General features: G+C 37.0%; 3 protein-coding genes across 5 annotated transcripts; 1 reads left to right on the top strand and 2 right to left on the bottom strand.

The window, feature by feature from the left end:
• On the top strand, positions 875 to 4,475 carry LOC109716716. Its single transcript, XM_020242265.1, has 12 exons — positions 875 to 1,043; positions 1,186 to 1,345; positions 2,327 to 2,527; positions 2,611 to 2,675; positions 2,766 to 2,793; positions 2,887 to 2,966; positions 3,029 to 3,115; positions 3,211 to 3,261; positions 3,333 to 3,554; positions 3,728 to 3,821; positions 3,987 to 4,127; positions 4,211 to 4,475. The coding sequence occupies exons 2-12, from the start codon at positions 1,189 to 1,191 to the stop codon at positions 4,294 to 4,296; spliced, it is 1,212 nt and encodes a 403-aa protein (XP_020097854.1). The 5' UTR covers positions 875 to 1,043; positions 1,186 to 1,188; the 3' UTR covers positions 4,297 to 4,475.
• Positions 5,551 to 12,183, bottom strand: LOC109716677 (protein disulfide isomerase-like 1-5). Its single transcript, XM_020242222.1, has 12 exons — positions 11,617 to 12,183; positions 10,912 to 11,041; positions 10,008 to 10,170; positions 9,160 to 9,278; positions 8,218 to 8,298; positions 8,040 to 8,126; positions 7,769 to 7,840; positions 7,630 to 7,698; positions 7,071 to 7,148; positions 6,809 to 6,943; positions 5,966 to 6,019; positions 5,551 to 5,879 (listed from the first exon to the last, which is right to left on the bottom strand). The coding sequence occupies exons 1-12, from the start codon at positions 12,132 to 12,134 to the stop codon at positions 5,760 to 5,762; spliced, it is 1,626 nt and encodes a 541-aa protein (XP_020097811.1). The 5' UTR covers positions 12,135 to 12,183; the 3' UTR covers positions 5,551 to 5,759.
• LOC109716428 lies at positions 13,532 to 17,000 on the bottom strand. 3 transcript variants are annotated; one of them, XM_020241868.1, is made up of 4 exons: positions 16,844 to 17,000; positions 15,621 to 16,143; positions 14,902 to 15,087; positions 13,532 to 14,095 (listed from the first exon to the last, which is right to left on the bottom strand). In XM_020241868.1, exons 2-4 carry the CDS (start codon positions 16,140 to 16,142, stop codon positions 13,817 to 13,819), a joined length of 987 nt encoding a protein of 328 aa, XP_020097457.1. In that variant the 5' UTR covers position 16,143; positions 16,844 to 17,000; the 3' UTR covers positions 13,532 to 13,816. The 3 variants fall into 3 exon arrangements, with proteins under 3 accessions (XP_020097457.1, XP_020097458.1, XP_020097459.1); XM_020241869.1 differs by having other exon boundaries at positions 15,621 to 16,183; positions 16,844 to 16,992; XM_020241870.1 differs by having other exon boundaries at positions 15,621 to 16,177; positions 16,844 to 16,990.

Raw genomic sequence — 18,511 nt, forward strand, 5'->3', positions numbered from 1 at the left:
TATTGTATTTAAGGATCCAAGGCATTTGTGTATAGGATTAAAAATAAAAAATAAAAAATAAAAAAATTGTTGCACCCTCTAAATTTGCACTAATTGTACCTAATCATCTATTTTTTTAAAAAAATATATATATATAATTTATTTATTGATTTATCTATACTATATATTAAAGTGCAAACAAAGGTTTTGGGTTTGTCAAATTTTTACGTGGATATTTTTAAAACACACTTATATTTGAAAGATATTTTTAAATTTTCATTTGGTTTTATCTTTTGATAAATATTTTAACTTATATCGGTCGATACAATTTAAAGTTTTGAATCAATTTAAATTCAAATTTATTTCAATTTAAAAGATAAGCAAAATTCAACTAAATATTCTATCTTAACTTTTTTGCTAAATTACATAATAGTGGTCAAATAATATTTATTTATTTATTTATTAAAATTCATAATTAAAATTATTTTGATTAAAAATTTGACCCCCCTTTTTTCTGAATCCTAATAAAAGAATTTATTAAAGTTATTCAATCGCTACATATATAATTCTTAATTATTACGGTAAAAACCAGTAAAAATTCAATTTTGGATAATAATTTAGTATAAAATTTTAAAAAATATTATATTTTTTTCAAAAAAAAAAAATCGATTAATATTGATGTGGACCATGTGGTACGCAGGGGTATTCCTCGAGATGTAAATAACCCAACTCCGAGGGGCATTTTCGTACTCAAAATATTATAACTACTGCGACCCACCGCGCTAGCCGTTAATTTCGCCCACTCGAATCCCGCATAAGAAGTCGGCGTTGCTTCTCTCTCCGGCGCCGACTTTACCCCGAACGCGATTTCAGAGAACAGGAAAAGAAGGGCGGCGCCGGTCGTGCTGAGCTGTCTCGTGTTGTCGGCGGCGGCGGCGGCGGCGGCGACGGCGGCGGGAGAGGAGGTTTCCGAAAACGGAAATGTCGGCGCCTCGGATTATTTACTAAAAGTAGTAAACTTTTTGTGGCAACCCAATGAGTCCTCGTACCAGCATTCGTGGCCAGTGAGTAAATTTTCTCGTTTTCCTTTTTTTTGTTTTTTTAAATTTTGTTGATGTTTTAGTTGAATCTTCTTGTGAAATTTTATGTTATACGATATTTATTTCTTGTTTTTTTTTTTTTTTTTTTTTTTTTGGGGGGGTTAAGGAGATGAAATTTGGGTGGAAAATTGTGGTGGGGTCGATCATCGGATTCTTCGGGGCGGCGTTCGGCAGCGTCGGCGGCGTCGGCGGCGGCGGGATCTTCGTCCCGATGCTCACGCTCATCATCGGGTTCGATCCCAAATCATCCACTGCGATATCAAAATGTAGGATTTTTTTTAAAACCATTTTGTATTTTCTTGTTAATTTCACGTAAAAACTCACGAAACTTATCTGAACTTTTTAAATCTCTTTGAATCAGCTATCTAATCATTCAAAATTTTAAATTTTAACTTTACCGCCCAGCATTTAAATTTGTGTGATTTAACTTACTTTAATGAATTTATATTTGCAAGAATTGTATGAAATGCGCTTGTTGTATCTGTAAAAAATAAGTTACACATTTAAATTTTAAAGTCAAAGTGCTGTTATCCAGTACAAATCAAACAATTGAAAGGTTGAGTAGCTAATTTAAAATAGTCTATAAATCAGGTAAATTATGTGCGTTTATACCTTAATTTTTGTTGGTGTAATCTCAATTTGATTTAGTGTACATGAACATTGTGAAGCATTAGGAGCATGGAAGTACACTTTCCATGTGTTGTTAGTGGAAATTTCTTGGAAGGTGAGTAAAAAGTGTACATTTAGATACCAACTTTGTTAATGGAACCTAAGAAGTTACCAAATATGAATTTAATTATAGGAAACATTTTAATAATGCATATACTTATTTAACACACATGGTGGAGATCAGATGAATCATGTCACGTGTACTGATAGAAGAAGCAATAGGCGAAATTTCACAGATAAAATGATATGTGTAGAGATCCACAACCACGTAGTGCTGAGAGAGTTTAGAACTGACTTTGATAACATGTTAATGAAAATATCAGTATAAAAAAAAAAAAAGGCTCTCTTATACTCTTAACATAAGCCCCAATATTTGGGAGCACAAAATGCATGTTGCATTCGCCCATTAGGCGATTTTTTTTTCGTTGTTTGTTTTGCCTTGATTAAATTGCGCACTTAGAAACTTCAAGTCATTGTTACCACAATTAGAATCCTGTTCTTTGTTCAGTTTGGCAACTCAAAATGCTCTTCAAATTTACGCGCTTTCGAGAGCTTGATATTGTGGCCTATTTGGGCAGGCATGATCATGGGTGCAGCAGGATCAACTGTCTATTACAACCTTAAGCTTCGGCATCCGACTCTTGACATGCCCATAATCGACTATGACTTAGCTTTGCTCGTCCAGCCGATGCTCATGCTCGGTATCAGCATTGGAGTCGCTTTTAACGTCCTATTTGCCGATTGGATGGTGACAGTTCTTCTGATCATCCTGTTCTTAGGTGATCAGTTCTCTCTCTGAAAAGTTCTTTGCTATCAATCTGTCTGTAAAAAGGCCAAAATTTTCACGAATCCTAGTTCACAGGAACATCGTCGAAGGCATTTATGAAGGGCGTCGATACGTGGAAGAAAGAAACGCTTGCGAAAAAGGTATGCCTTGTCGTCTTTTGGGTTCGGTGCAATTGACATGGTAATTCAATTTGAATGCTGATTTTCTTCTGTCGTTTTTCGTAATCGAAGGAGGCCGCAAGACGTTCCGAGTCGAATGGTAAGCAAATAGAAGCTTCTTTACAGTTGCTTGTTCGAAGTTACAATTAGCGAAAACAAATGGTAAATCAATTCCTGTTTGAATTTGGCCCAGAAAATGAAAAGATAGAGTACAAAGCAATCCCTACTGGTCCAGGAAATGCTCAGAAGGGGTCGAAGACTCCAGATTCTGAGGTATCTATGCGCAACTAACTTCTTGCGACTTATGCCGAGATACTAACACATAACAAATTCAGGTATCAATTTTTGAGAATGTTTGCTGGAAAGAGCTCGGTCTTCTTATGCTCGTGTGGGTTGCGTTCCTCGTGTTGCAAATTATTAAGGTGAGCTTATTTCCAAGTATTCAGGATCATTTCATAATCATTCTTAACCCAAAGATGCTTATAAATTTAACTTCACTTTTTAATGTCCTATGCAGAATAATACGTCGAACTGTTCGATATCGTACTGGACATTAAACATGCTTCAGGTATTGCGCCATGCTTCATCTGTACTTAAATGGAGAATGTCACAAAGTTACTTACAAGAAATATTTTACAGATTCCTGTTGCTGTCGGAGTGACCGGATACGAGGCTTTCAGCTTATTCACCGGAAGGCGAGTGATTGCGTCAAAGGGAGATGAAGGGGCTAATTTTAGAGTTCTTCAGCTATTTCTGTACTGTTTTTTCGGTGTTCTCGCGGGAGTAGTGGGCGGACTCCTTGGCCTGGGAGGAGGATTCATTCTAGGGCCTCTTTTCTTGGAACTGGGCATTCCTCCACAAGTAAGTTCATTATATTCTTCAATTATATTCCGAACCAACAAATTCCAGTTCCTATTCTACACTTGCTTGCATCCAGTAGATCACAACAATCAAATTAGGCAAGAAGAGAGTTGATTAAATGAATTTGCTTATCTTTGGATTGCATTTAATTGCTGGGTATAATCATTGTACAGGTCTCAAGTGCGACCGCCACCTTTGCAATGACCTTTTCTGCATCGATGTCGGTGGTCGAGTACTACCTCTTAAAGCGCTTTCCTGTCCCTTACGGTAATAGAAGTTTCCGATTTGTTCTCTCTTTTACGCAAAACTTGTCTAAAGGAACTTATCCAGTTCCCTCACTAACACTACTTAACTGGTTCCTTTATGCACTTAAGTCCATTCCTTTCTCCTTATCTGATTCTCGCGAACATTATCTCGCATTTTGGGTGGCAGCTCTATTCTTTGTCGCCGTGGCGACAGTTGCTGCTTTTATAGGCCAACATGCAGTGCGAAAGCTGATTAACATACTGGGGAGGGCTTCTCTCATCATTTTCATCCTCTCTTTCACCATTTTCGTCAGTGCAATTTCGTTAGGTAAGAATATCCCATCTCTCCAATCTAAAATATCTGCGCGTGCCCCTCACATGTTCTCGTAAAATATTTGGCGAATCCTGCAGGTGGAGTCGGCATTTCGAACATGATTCAGAAGATCAGCCACCACGAGTACATGGGGTTCGAGAACCTGTGCAAGTACCAACCTTAGCATCAAGAAGATGGAGGCAGCAGATAAATTATCGAAACTTGTTACACCGCGGGCTTTTCGCTCTCTTGTAGTTTAAAAAGGGCTTTGAGAATTAGCCCTTTTCACCTCTTATAGCCGAGTTTTTAACAACAGTTTAGCCTTAATAATAAAAATGCCTTCAAAGTTGCTTCTTTTCTTCATATATTCATTCCTTTTCTGCGATCAGAGCTGTGTCTTATACATATCATTTTATTCCTTCAGCAATGGCAGATCATATTTGTTTTCTCATTTTATTTTTTATTGTATAGCTAGATTTGATTTCACATATTTGATAGCTAGGCCTCTTCTTATAGATTATTAATGCTAGTTTAATCATATGTTATGAAGCAAGATTGGAAGGGGGTGTTAGCTACTTGATCTACATTTACCCACATGGCTGACCTAGAACACATCAGAGGGAACAAGATTTGCCCCCTTTTTTTTTGGTTTTTGTTTTTTGTTTGAGTGACATTACCCTTTCAAGGTCCCTAGAATCCAAGGAACCCTACTTTATTAAAGTGAAGGAGCGCGAAACCTTTTTTTTGCGAATGAATTGGTGGGAGTTTCAACTCCCAATCTCTTACAAGCTTACAAGTTAACAACCAAATGTACTAAATACTGATTGTGTTCACTTGATACTCTTATGAGCATATATAACCTATCCGCTACCAGATTAACTAAGAATGAAAAAGTATATAATTAGCATTTAGATATAAAGATAATATATGAGTTATCCGATAAAAGCATTTGACCATGCATGAGCTCCAAATCCCCCAATTTACCATTTTTGCTTTTCCACCTCTTTCCTTACAATGGTGGGTGAAAGATGGAGATAGTGCAGTCTCATGGCACTGGTGCTGGTTCTTCTTAGTCTTAATATCAGTTATTCTATTCTGATCCAAACATTTGCTTAAGCATGTGTTCATGTTGTTATTTTCTAGATTGTAGAATTACAAAAACCTCCAACCAAAATAACACAAAAGATTTGTGCAAGTCATCTAATTAGAGGAACATATCTTTGTTTAGGGCTTAGTAGCATCAGTAAGTGCAAATTTCTGCAGAACTTGTGCTTTGTATCATCCTAATAATGCTGCTCAACTGTACCTTGTTGAAGACATACCTCTTGTATGATCTGTGCTCTGCTATCTTCTATGCGCACACGCACGGAAAGCGAAAGCGAGATAGAGAGAATAAGCTTTTTGTATTTTTATCAATTTCAGTAACCTTTCTGCAACATAATCAAGAACAAAGCTCCAACAGATTCCATACTGTAAATATTATTGAAGACATTTATTTTCTCAGGAGATGCCAATCATCAAAATTTGTTCTACTGTTACATTCAGATTCTATACTGTGAATATTTTTTCTCAAACAAGTGAAAAGTCTGTCAAAATCTTCTTAATCTACTATCCATATATGGAATTTGAATTGATTTAGTCGATCCATTATAGTTCATCCTTCTGCTCTTGCTCAACATCGGAGACAACTTCAGCATCTTTCGATCGTACATGTTCTTTGACGAAGCCTACCATATCTTTCAAGCTTGATTTCTTCGACAGTTTGATCTGCATAATTGCATAGGTTTTAGATCGCCAAGCCAAAAAATGTACACAACAGATATTAAGTACATCGGGCATAGGGGTTTACGTACCGGCTTTGATTTGTCTCCAGCAGGATAGAATAGGAGCGTTGGATAGTTCGTTACCTGCAACGTAGTCAAGGTCTTGAACTGAATCATTCTATACAAACTCGTCCTCATTATGTCAAATAACATAAAACCTTGTTTGACCTTCATATCATCTTAAGGGCGAGGCGTTCACTTTGTTCTCTATAACACTCTGCGAAATCCTAGTATATTGTTGTACTTTTTAAAGAAAAAAGATCCATTCAAGATGGTGGGTTTGGCCGTTCATAAATAAATGGATCAATGAATCCAAAATTTTGTTTGATGAGGTTTGCTACTAGGTAAAACTTCATAAAACCCCCTATGATATAGCCCTTTTCCACTTTACCACCTATGTTGAAAGAATAACACTTTGCTGTCCTGCCGTTACTCTGTTTCCTGTAAGGAGTTGCTATTGAAATGTTGTTAACACATGACACATCACATGAGGCAGTATAAGGCTCGAAGTAAGAATTAATTACTTTTATCTTATTGTTCCTCCTAAATTTAATCGGTCATGTGATTGTCGCGTAACTTGATTTAACAACATTATGTCGGCTGGTCCAACATATAGAAGTAGCTTATATGCTTGTCATATATTCTTTTCTTATTAGTTGTTAAATTTCCTATAACCAACATTGTCTGGAGGGTTATATTTTGGTGGATAAGATGCTAATGGCTGATACGACTTCCATGGATTCAGACATCTGAATAGCTAGAAAACTAAGTTTACTCTTTGGTTGCTCACAAAATTTTCAAAGACTAGAGAGAGCAGTATTATAGTGATTAGAAACAACAGTATTCCCATCAAATGTTGGTAGATTAACTGACCTGCAATTTCGGATGTTCATTCAGAGAAGCATCTATTCTGGCAATTTTTAGGTTGTCTACTCCTTTGAAATGCTTGGCCAATTTTTCTACCTGTTTACTCGTAGCCTCACAGTCAATGCACCACGGTGTATACACCTTCCATTTAAATTAAAAAGGTTAGCGATTTTTCAACAAACTGAATTTAACCAGAACCAGGAAAAGTCTGACGGAAAATTAAAAGATACAAGATGAAAAAAAAAATCAGTTATTATAATATGAGTACCTCAAGAAGAACATTGTCAGGACTGTCCAAGACAGAAGCATCAAATGTTTTACCAACAACCTTTTCAACACCTCCCATCTGCATTTTACCAGATAAAACATTGCTATGCAAAAGTTATATATTAAACATCCAAAAAATGCCGAAGAGCATGGTAACTCCATTTTGTCTAGCTTCGTGAGAACACAACTAGGCCATGGCCTTTATGAAGACCACTTCTTTATGTGAAGTTTTCAGATTGTATCTACTAAGATGCACAATTAAACAAAGAAAATAATCAAGTTCACATTTTCCTAACATTATATGTTACATTTATGACGACAATACCAACCTAAAGAGGAAAATACAAAATTTGTTGACGCTAAACAAATTTTACATTATTGTGGCTTCCAAAGGCGAAAGGAAAATTGCTACATATGCTATCCAAGCATTTAGTAACAATATAAGTTTTTCTAGGGGACATCACTCTTATGCTTATCGGGGTTGATCACATCAGACAAAAGATAAGGGTAATTTTAGCATCTCAACTAGCTAATTTCTAATCCAACAAATGGATGCTTACTTCACTTGGTAATGGTTCCGATTTGAAGTATGGTGTGAGAGTACCATGCAGCAGCCCTGAGCACAATTCCTGGTAACAGATTTAAACATTTCCATTATATGTGATGAAGGGAGAAAAGAAAGAGAAAAAGTATGAGTACCTCTAATTTGCTCTGTGTAAGATCTGACTCCATCAAGTGCTTTGAGCCTATCCTGTTATCAAATGCGGTAACCTGTGCATCAACTAGAACTATATATTATTCCAGTCTCATCAATTACAGAAAAAATGAAACCTGCTACATTTGGAATACGGAAACATTATTAGCTAACTAAATTCCAACTATATGAGCATATGTGAAGAAAACATCATAGCTGAGGATTGAAATCAGACTAAATTAACGTGATGATAGAATAAGACTTGAATGAACTCACAATAGTTTTTTCTGGTTCGAGCCCAAATAAGGTAAGAAATGGTTTTGCATGATTCTCTTCAGTGAAGTCTACATAGACAAACATTATCTGCATCAATTAGCAAAATAGTGAATAGATGATTTAAACTACAATCCAATAATGAATAAAAGGAAGACATCTATAAGAAGCAGTTAGGTACCTTTGTTTTATATTTTCTGGCAACCTCTTGAAGGAGAGACTGAAGGTTCTTGAAGTCATCAGCTTCTGCAAAGATATAAACCTGAAAAAGTAACAGTCAATTCAATTATACATGTACAATGAATCCTCAGATATATATCTAACAAAGAGAAAAAAGGAAAAAGTGTGTCCGTACTTGTGTATAGTTGCACGCTTGTGGTTGTTTTTAAGTCGGTATATTAAAAGATTGATTCTACTAAGTTCTTAAGAACAGTGAAAGTGCAAATAATCTGCTTTAGACTATATTACAAGATGAAAATCCACCCTATGGTTATTATAATTATTACTTCCATCATGGTCCCATTTTTATTCTAACCTGACCATCACATCTTATACATGTAATCCTAAGAATGTCTAATTTCTAAAACAAAATAAAATAAAATAAAAAATGAAAAGAATAAAATTCTTTCTTGTCACACTAGCAAGAGTGATACTTTAGTGCTGAATGACAAAAATTGAACTTGCTGGTTGCTACAATCACCTAAAATACTTGTTTCTGTACTTTAAATGTTCTTACTGATCGAAATGTAGGCCCTCAAAATTCTTTCAAGCACCTAGTAGAATTCAACAAAATTTGCAATAATTTTACTCTGTTCTAGGTTTCCCATCAATGACCACCATAGAAATGGTTGTCAGGTTTCTTTGCTAGCATGTACAAGCGAAGGCTCTGATGCATAATGAGTCAGAGTACAGAGGCATTTGGTCATCAACAACAAAAGACAGAAGCATTAGCTTTGAAACCTTAGAAAGAATTTATAGGCTAATGAAATTTCCATGGTAACTGATCCTAAAGAGAATATAAGCAGATTGAAAACTGGAGTTTGCCTGCAAATACATATGAACTTACAGAAGGATACATTATTAAAAGCAAATATTACCACAAAATGCATGGAAGTAGTAGAACCTGGAGTTTAATTGGACTGGAATAGACTTTGGCAGAGTTTAGATCAGTCAACACGGTAACCAAAGGGAACTTGTTATACTCTACAAAGTGCAAAATTTCTTCTTCTTTGAAGGTTCCCTCTGCAAAAGCCAAAACATGCATTTGTTCGTAGTAACTCAAGCACGCTTAGTATTGAGCAGTATATGATGAGCCATATTGGTCCAGAGGCTAACCTCTAGGGTTTACAACATCATAACAGCCAGTTCACATAAAATAGTTAACAGTAAGAGTATCAACAGATTATCAGATGAAGAACACACTTAGAGAGGAAATAATTAATGCCCTTCATCAGCCTCGATAAAATAAAAGAAATATTGGAGCTACAAGAAAAAGGCCTTCAACTTTAACATAGCTAATCAGATTTAGTTGACTAGGCCTAAATTTGTAATATTATAGGTAATAAATATGCATATCAGCATTTTCACTTCCCCAAGTATTCTGATTCTCAAGAAATCAGAGTTATAGAAGTATAGAGAAAACCAGCATTCTGCTGACAATATGCATGTATCAAATATCTTCAAGGAGTTAATATTAAAAAAGAAAAAAAAAAAAACTAAGACTTGGTACTTGAAAAGGTTGAGATAGGTTATGCCACAGAATTGGGAGGCTGTCTCCTTTAAAATTTTATTGCTAATTAAGAACTACATCACCAAACAGCACCCAATAATGAAAATAGACAGGTTGATTTGTTGACATTGCTGCCTTTTTTTTCCAAAGCTCAGGAAGCCCAAGCTGAAAACTCAAAATAAACAAATACATAGATAAAAAAAAAAAAAAGAAAAAAGATGCTTGATGTACAGTCAACTCACCAAAATTCTCAAACATTTCAGGTTCCCTTTTTACAAGGCCAAGAAAACTCTTTCCATATACATCTGGAAAGAGAACTGCAGCTGTACTTCTATCATTAGTCTCAGCAAACTGGATTTCGTTGTTTGTTGTTGCTGCTTTCACGAATTCTTCATATTCAGGACCCTGAAAAAAGTAAAATTCAGCTCAGATTTGGGATTAAAGAGGCAAAGAAATAAGCATGCACCAGTTTCAGGCAGCCTGAGCACATAAAATGATCTATAAAGAGAGTAATAATACAAACATAAGAAAAGCAAGATTGGGAACAGACTCTATTAGTCTATTTTGGACATCAAAATATCAAGTTATTGAAACTATGAGGAATCATCTTGCCAACTGGACTTTATTGGGGATTAAGGCAATGTCGAGTTACTGATACTGTGAAACATTTTGAATCACATTGAAAAATAGCATAGAAGAAGAACGCTTTCAAACTGCACAAATCCTTGTGATAGAAGACCTGATTTTTTAAGAGCATCAGGACTTCTTTCTCAAAAAAGGAAAGTTGTATAAAAAACTTTGAAATCTCTGCAGATTGATCCTCATTAGCACAAATGATAAAACGGCTCGCAGACTTGGATAATATGAAGTTTTCATATAAGGTTGAAAACAAACTAACAGATAAAAGTCGCTGCAATATAACTTTGTCTTTCAAATTGATATTTTAAGAAATTTAGCAAGGAGATTACAAGAATACATAAGCATATCCATAAGACCTAAGAACGTTTGCGATCCATAAGCCACAAGAATATTTCAGCCACTAAAATTTACCTGTAAATTAAAGTTCCTTGATACAAACTACCACTGCATTCTTATATAGTTTCAAGCAACAGCAAATACTAAAGTAACGATGAACAGTTTCCCTACCTCATAATTTTCGAAAAGACCAATCGCAAATATATGATGCTTTTGGAGGAACTCTTCTGCCGAATCTTTTGAAGACAGTCTGATAACCGGTGAACCAGTCTTCTTTCTTGTCCAGATAATTATTTCATCCCTGATTAATATGACAAAGAAAAAGCTAACATCATTAGAGTAAAACCTGGAGCTACTTAAAAAGCTGTAAAGTTTCTGCAAGTGGTGGGATGTATAACATAATTGCCTCAAGTCGAAAAACAATATATGAACAGTTCACTAAACACAAATTCTTCCAATTAACAGGAAACATCCAGATACTATGCTTAATGGCCTGTTTACATGGGCTTTATGGAACTGTTTCTCAACTCCGAGAAGCAGCAGTAAGGAATTTATTATTTCATTTAGTAAAAATGACTAAATTCGTAAAATTCAACATAATCACTATGAATTTTAATAAAGAATCCAATTTTATTAACTAAAATCATTCAAATACTAATAATAAAAAAAACAGAAGTTGAAGTAGTATAGCTCATAAAAAATCAAATTGAGTAGGCCATTTCAAAATGGCCTATGGTTGAGGGGGTGTCCATACATTTTTACCATTAGTAGTAGCAATCAGAAAGAAGTGGTTTCGTACATCAAATTTACTAGATCTCATTCTAACGAGATCTTCAAGGTTTTACTACAAATTAAGTAGCAAAACCGAGATCTCACTTTGTGAATCCACCAGAGTAGATCAGCTTAGTCCCATTGACGAAGAGCAATATGGTCGGAAACCCCTTTATGCCCAGAGCCGACGCTGCCTTCGCGTAGCGCTCGGCGTCGAGCTTCGCCACGAGAACGGAGCTCCCCATCTCCCCCAGCTCCACCGCCGCCTCCGCGAAGCGCGGCATCAGCTCGGCGCTCCTCGGGCACCAGGGCGCGTATCCGAGGAGGAGCACGAGCTCGTTCTCCTCGACCACGCGCCTCGCGTTGTCGCTGCCGAGCTCGCGCACGATCCGCTGCGCCCTGCTGAGGAGATCCGCCTCCGACGGCCTCCCCTGCCCCGCCCCCGCCCCCGCCGCGCCTCGTTCCCCGCCATTCTCCTCCGCCTCGTCGATGGCGAGGAGCTCCGCGAGGTCGTCGTCGTCGTCGAGATCGGGAATGCGAGAGGAGGCGGAGACGAGGAAGAGAGATTGGGAGAAGAGGAGGAGGAGAAAGAGGGCTAGGGTTTTGGAATTAGGGTTTGTCATGGTGGAGAGAGTGAGAAGTGACCGCACGGGATTCGATTGAAATGGTGAAGAAAATAAAATTTAAAAAAAAATAAAATAAAAAAGAGAGAGGATCTAACCGTTGTTGCGATACATGAACAACACTTCGTGCATTTTTTAAAAATTTAATTTTTTTAATTTAAAAACAGGGTGCTCATGTCCCTCTCGCCGGATCTTATTATATGGAGAACCCCCTCAACTATAGGGCATCTTGAAAGAGCCCCCTCTATGTTAACTTTTTATTCAAATTGCTTAACTTTTTTTTTTTTTAGAATTGAGTTACTTTAGTTACAAATTTTGTTAAATAAAATAAATCTATTAGAATTACTAATTCTATTATATCAATTAAAAGAATAAAGCAGATGGGTTTTTTTTGAATTCGCCCATAACTGAGGGGGTCTTTATATATATCTAGCGAAGTTTTTTGAAATATTTTATCCATAAATTTCTTTTTGGGATGTATGATATGCATCTGGTGGGATAAAATAACTATTGAAATAACCTCACCTACTGGATGAATGAAACATACGTCATATACTCCAAAAAAGATGTATAAGTAGTATTGCTCAAGTTCTTTTGGCAGCTGACGTGTACTAGATGCGCAAATAATTAGTCAGAGCAGAGATAGTGATTGTGGAGTCTGACCGGGGTACTATCGATAGCACCAAGAATTTAGTGCTATCGAGTTTTCCACCGTTAGATTTAACTCTCTGATTATTTTTACCCGTTAGATTATATTATTCAACCAATCACTCACTCAACCCTAGAGGGCCCACACCATCATAACCACCCATTTCTCAATCTAAAGGCTAAAAAATCAATAACACCAATAGTTTGGTGCTATTGATAGTATTCCAGCTTAGTTCGTGATTGTGCAACGACGGCATCAAAAAGTCTAAAAAAATAATTAATTTTATTATTCTACTAAATTAATGTCTAAATTATAAATTTAGATCCTCAAATTTTAATTTGCTGTAAGTTTCGTACTCGGACAGCACTTCCAGAAAATTACAGCAAAGCCCAAAAAACTCTAAAACAGTTTGGCTTATAATAACCAGATAGTACTAACTAAAAAAGTTTGTTTGTAAAGAAGAAATTAACAACTCTCACTAGATAAATACAAGAAACAAAAACAAAAGACTCACCACTTTCTTTTTTTTTTGGTTGAGTAAAATACTGAACTGCTCTCACTCTCACTCACTGGCTTATTCCACCAAGCAAAATATAAGCATCTCCTTTTTCATCAGTTTCTACAGTAATGTTATCAAATGCAAACTAAATGCCAAACTAAAAGAAAGTATGAAGCTCTTGTGTGTTTATGTCCAATAACAAGTTCCAACAAATATTGTATAATACATTTAATCTAACTATCTCTAATGTAATTAAATACTCACCAACAGTTCCTGTAACACAAGCTCAAAAGGAAAAAAGTGTACATCATAGTTATGTAGATCTTATTAAAGCAGAATCTCCTCCATTGCCTAAGGAATTAATAGAGAAATATATTAACAGCAAACAACTAAACATGACTTATTTCTCTCGACATACAACAAATATATAATAATCGCCAAATTTCGCTATATAAATAAAGCAACATTACCTCTCTAGTTAACAATAAACAAGCAAACCAAATCTCCTTGCTGGTAAAAATTTAAGAGCAGGGATCAAGCAAAGGAGCATAAGTTCCGCGAGATCTTAATCGGCTTTGTGTTTTTGGAGTCGATGGTGAACGAGCAAGTGACGTGCTTCCGATGCGTCACTCTCACGAGCTTCCCGACGACATAACCGCGAGAGGTGATATCGAAATCTAGGGTTAGCGGGACGGTGCTGCCGGTGCTCGACAGAGCCAGCCCTGCCCCGGCCCCGTAAAGAGGAACCTTCTCGCCGTGTATGACCACCGAGACGGTCCGGTGGCTCTTTCTGGGTTGGTAGTACTTCTTCAGCTGCGACGAGAAAAAGGGAAAACAAGAAACGAGCAAAGCCTATTAGTTTGGAGCTTCTATTTAAACAAATCTGATCAAAATGAAATTTGCTAGTCTTTATGGGCATATGTATAAATTTTAGCATATGTTTAGGCGCCAAATTGCACTGGTGTGAACTAGAGTCATTTGAAATTACTAGAGAAAAAAACTCATCTCCCTATAACTGTTCACTCTTTTTCCCTTTTTTTTCTAAAAAATTTTTGCAGTGAAGGTTAGGTAGGTCAAATTGATTGATTAGGACTTAGGAGCTGCTAACATAAACAAATTTAACCAGCAACCACCAATAACAGAGCAATAGTTAAGAAACTAATATGGCATATAATCAAACTATGCTTTAAAAACTGGTAACATTAAGAACATGGTTTCCGTAATGAGTTCAATAGCACGATATTAGAAAACATGGGATGAGGCCATAGTGTCCCCCAGAATTTTAGCTGAACAAAACAAAAGGGAACTAAACTTAATCTTGCGAAATAGAACTCAAATTTTATTTTATTTTTTTAATACAGAAAGGTTCACATTTTATTAGTGTGCAATATATGGAAAAGCCCAAAACAGAGAAAGGCACCCCACAGTCATTCAAAATTAAAGACGAGTATCTGCAGCAGGTGCTAAAATGTGAAATAAATTTGACAGATGATTTCAGCGAAGATAATTATCCCCGTAAATTTTTATGCAATGAGTAATCTTCTAGAGAAAGCAATGAACTTAACTATATCACTTTATCTATGTTGGCAAATGAGAATAAAGAAGCATTAGTAAATAACCTCCCCAGTAGCAATTGTTATCTCCGAGAAGATGAGCTGAACGGGGCTCGAAGAAACATGAATGCCGAACATTGCTGCGGAGTTGTACACGTTTATCTTCAAAGTACAATTTACTGTGACCATTTTGGTTGGAACTCCGGTATGGTCCGTACCCTCGCCAGCGTAGAAGTTACTCATTTCCAAACTCTGCCAAAAAAAGAAAGAGTCTAGTCAGAATAAATTATCCATACAAGCGGTCACTATCTCATTTCCAACATTTCACTCGAGAGATTAGTTAAGAATCTAAGAACGATCGAGCGAAAAACTTGTAGTTCGTCAACAAAGCTCAATCTTCTTAAGCAAATGATCAAATAGCAGTTCTGATACAAACCTCATGTCAAAATTTTATCTTCCTTTTTCCTTTTTTTCTTAACTGTCTATAGAAGATAGTGGATTGAATTCAGTAGAAAGCTGATTAAACTCCTTTAAAATTATAATAGAAGGTGCCAACATCCTTAGCTTCGGATCGTTCGCATAGGTTCTCGAATCAATTAGCTTCCGTATACAACAAACGAAAAGAGAAAAATGTGTTATTTGGTTCTTCGTTTCTCGTCTACTTCTTTCAAAGTTCTCGCTTTTGAACGAAATTACTCTTGAACAAAAACTAACAACCATGTTTTCTTCGTTTACGAATCACTAAAGCATGGAAAATTTGAATTTTAGAAAGGAAATATTTATACCTTGACGACGATATTGGGCTTGTAAGGCCGTGCCGCACCCCATATGATGAGGCAGAACACGGTGAACAGCAGCACGAAGCTAAGAAACCCGAGCGCGATCTGGCACCGGCGCGAGATCCCTCGGTCGTCATCGAGGCCGTCGTACGGCCCCTCCTCCTCGATCACATCGCATTCGGGCCACCCCTTCTCATTGACCAAGCCGACCCCGCCACCTCCGCCGCCGCCGCGCTTGCCCCGACCCGCTGCCTTGCGGCCAGAGCCGGATCGGAGGTTTCCGGAGAACCGGCTCACGGAGGAGGCTCGCGAGTGGCGGCCCGCGAACGACGAGGGGTGCGACGGCGACTCCATCGGGCTGTTGTTGTACACCGGCGTGGCGTGCATCGAAGACGACTTGTCGCCGTCGTCATGCGAGTCCCGCGACGGGCTCTGCACGTAGTAGACGGCCCCGCGCTTCGGTGACCGCGGCGGCGACGACGCCGCCAGGCTAGTGACGTCAGATTCCGACTTGGCGTGCGTCATCATGCTGAGCAAAGATTACGCGGCAAAAGAAGCTTAATCTGTAGCTAGAGTTGAATAAACAGCGGCGAATTTTAGAGTAAAAGTAAATTAAGATAAACAAAAATAAATCAAATAAAGCTTAATTTACGCGAAATGGTGTCAAAATTCTTTTTTTTTTCCTTTTTTTTACTTTTATTTGCGGGATCCTATTTGGGAGTGAGTAAATAAATACAGAAAAAAAAAATTCGAGTAAATTGTGCGTAAGTACATTAAATTGTGCTCAATTTAGGAAATTTTTTTTTCTCTCTTTAATGTGAATTTACGCGAAAATTTTGTCAAATTCGCTTCTTTTTGCGAAATCCTCCTTGGGAGAGGGTGAAAAATTACTAAGAAATCTCAGAAAACCCCTAAAACGTAGGAATTGAAGCAAAACTCAGAAGAATTCAATAAATAAGATAATTGCGAGACTAATTCAAAAGAAACGGCGTTAAAAATCGTATCTTTTCGCGCAATTCTCTTCGGGAAACAGCAAAGATCGCTATAAATCTCATCAAAGACCTAGAAACATAAAAAAATGCACCAAAATCTACCACAAAACGGATCAATTAAACGCCTTTTAACATATCCTACATATCCTACGCTCCAACTCAGGATCAAAACCACGAAACAAACATCAATTACAACAAATGAAATTGCACAACAGAAGAGAGGGATTCGCGTGTTACCTCTACGCGGAAAACGCTTCTCCTTCCTCGTCGATCGAGGGGAAACGAGAGCTCGGCGTTTCCCCAATGGAGCGAAAACGTAGTAATGGAGAGAGAGAGAGAGAGAGAGAGAGAGAGAGCTAAAATGCTCCACTAAGGAAGTGATGGGTGGGTAAGAGAGAGAGAGAGAAATGGGGTGGGGGAGGTTCGGATCCGAACCTGGGCTCGATTGGCTCCGACTGGATCCGGTATTTCGTGTTTTGTAGAGATGCCACATTGCCACCTCGTTCGCTGGTAAGGGATGCAAATGGATTCGGGTCTCCGAAACTCTTACTACGATCCGTTTTCAAATAACAGTAATAAATAAATTTAAAAATATAAGAAAATATTATCCATCTCCAATCTGTAAAGTAAATAGAGCGAGAGGCTCCATTTTTTTTTTTTTGATCTGTTTCGATTCGTCAAAAATTAGCTTTCGTTTATTGCTGTAAATAGAAAAATATATCGAAGTCAAAAATAAGATTAACCTACTGCGATTTTGCACTAGTCCGACAAATAATAGAGCAGGAGGTTGGGGGACCCTTGCAGCCCATATGTCATGCCTCGGATTCCAACTCCATTCGGACTCACCAATAGATCTGTCGCATAAATAAAAAATTCTGTATTAAAATTCTCATTCATTTTACCTCTAAATTGGTCCAAACAAGATTCTACTCACTAGAAGATAAAGTCGAGATCACTCCCAACACTTTCAAGTCTCGGCTCTTAAAAGAAATTCAAATTAATTTTATCAATATAAGAAACCGGTCCAGTTCAGTCCAAAAAATCAGCATTTGCACCATCTCTAATCTGTTTTGTATGATTCCAACTCGTTCCGAAAGAAAGTCGCAGGAACTGTTACTGTTCCGGCAGTTAAATTTTCGAAACACTATAATGCGTTCTTAACCATTGCATTCGAGGTTGGTGACGTGGCGTGTCGTTAGTGGATGATAAGGGTGTTTGGTGTTTGGGGATGGCAGGTGATGATTGGCTTAGGCTCGGATCCGTATCCCAGGCTGGAGAATTTTGCAGGTTTGGGGTGTGAAGTGTCGGCAGAAGAAAATCTTTCCTTCCGTTCCCTTTCGTTTTTTTTTTTGGGAAACTTCAAATACCCCCCCAAGATTTCTCACTATCTCATTTTAGTACCCCATAGTTTAAAGTGTATCAAAGTTAGTATCCCGTGGTTTCGTACTTTCTCACTTTAGTACCTTGTAATTTCAAGTGTATCAAGTTAGTACCCTATGGTTTCGCTCTTTCTCGCTTTAATACCCTGTGATTTAATATTTTGTTAAATTATATACCCCGAAATGAATAATAAAAAGAGAAATTGAAACCACAGGGTACTAACTTGATATAAAAATGAAACCACAAAGTACTAACTTGATATACTTAAAACCATAGGGTACTAAAGTGAGAAAGTGTGAAACTACAGGGAGATATTTGAAGTTTTCCCTTTTTTATTTAATTTTATAAAACTTATTATACAAACATACATAAAACAAAATTTTATAATTTTTCCAAATTATAATAAAAATTTTGGATATATAAACAACGATCAAAATTGAACAACGTCTTAAAAAAGAATGATTGGATTCTTCAATTTAAGATCGGAGTTATTGATCTTTATTTACACAGTTAATATAACTTTTC

This window comes from Ananas comosus, linkage group 10 (genome assembly GCF_001540865.1).
Source record: "Ananas comosus cultivar F153 linkage group 10, ASM154086v1, whole genome shotgun sequence".
NCBI lineage: Eukaryota > Viridiplantae > Streptophyta > Magnoliopsida > Poales > Bromeliaceae > Ananas > Ananas comosus.

Excerpts from the sequence above, each read along its gene's own strand:
- LOC109716677 (XM_020242222.1), bottom strand. The coding sequence starts at position 12,134 with ATGACAAACCCTAATTCCAAAACCCTAGCCCTCTTTCTCCTCCTCCTC. Across the intron at positions 11,042-11,616 it reads TACTCTGGTGGATTCACAAA|GGATGAAATAATTATCTGGA; the intron begins GTGAGATCTCGG and ends CATATTAATCAG. Across the intron at positions 10,171-10,911 it reads GTCTTTTCGAAAATTATGAG|GGTCCTGAATATGAAGAATT; the intron begins GTAGGGAAACTG and ends TACTTTTTTCAG.
- LOC109716716 (XM_020242265.1), top strand. The coding sequence starts at position 1,189 with ATGAAATTTGGGTGGAAAATTGTGGTGGGGTCGATCATCGGATTCTTC. Across the intron at positions 2,676-2,765 it reads AAGAAACGCTTGCGAAAAAG|GAGGCCGCAAGACGTTCCGA; the intron begins GTATGCCTTGTC and ends TCGTAATCGAAG. Across the intron at positions 2,967-3,028 it reads CGAAGACTCCAGATTCTGAG|GTATCAATTTTTGAGAATGT; the intron begins GTATCTATGCGC and ends TAACAAATTCAG.
- LOC109716428 (XM_020241868.1), bottom strand. The coding sequence starts at position 16,142 with ATGATGACGCACGCCAAGTCGGAATCTGACGTCACTAGCCTGGCGGCG. Across the intron at positions 15,088-15,620 it reads AGCCCAATATCGTCGTCAAG|AGTTTGGAAATGAGTAACTT; the intron begins GTATAAATATTT and ends TTTTTTTGGCAG. Across the intron at positions 14,096-14,901 it reads TAACAATTGCTACTGGGGAG|CTGAAGAAGTACTACCAACC; the intron begins GTTATTTACTAA and ends TTCTCGTCGCAG.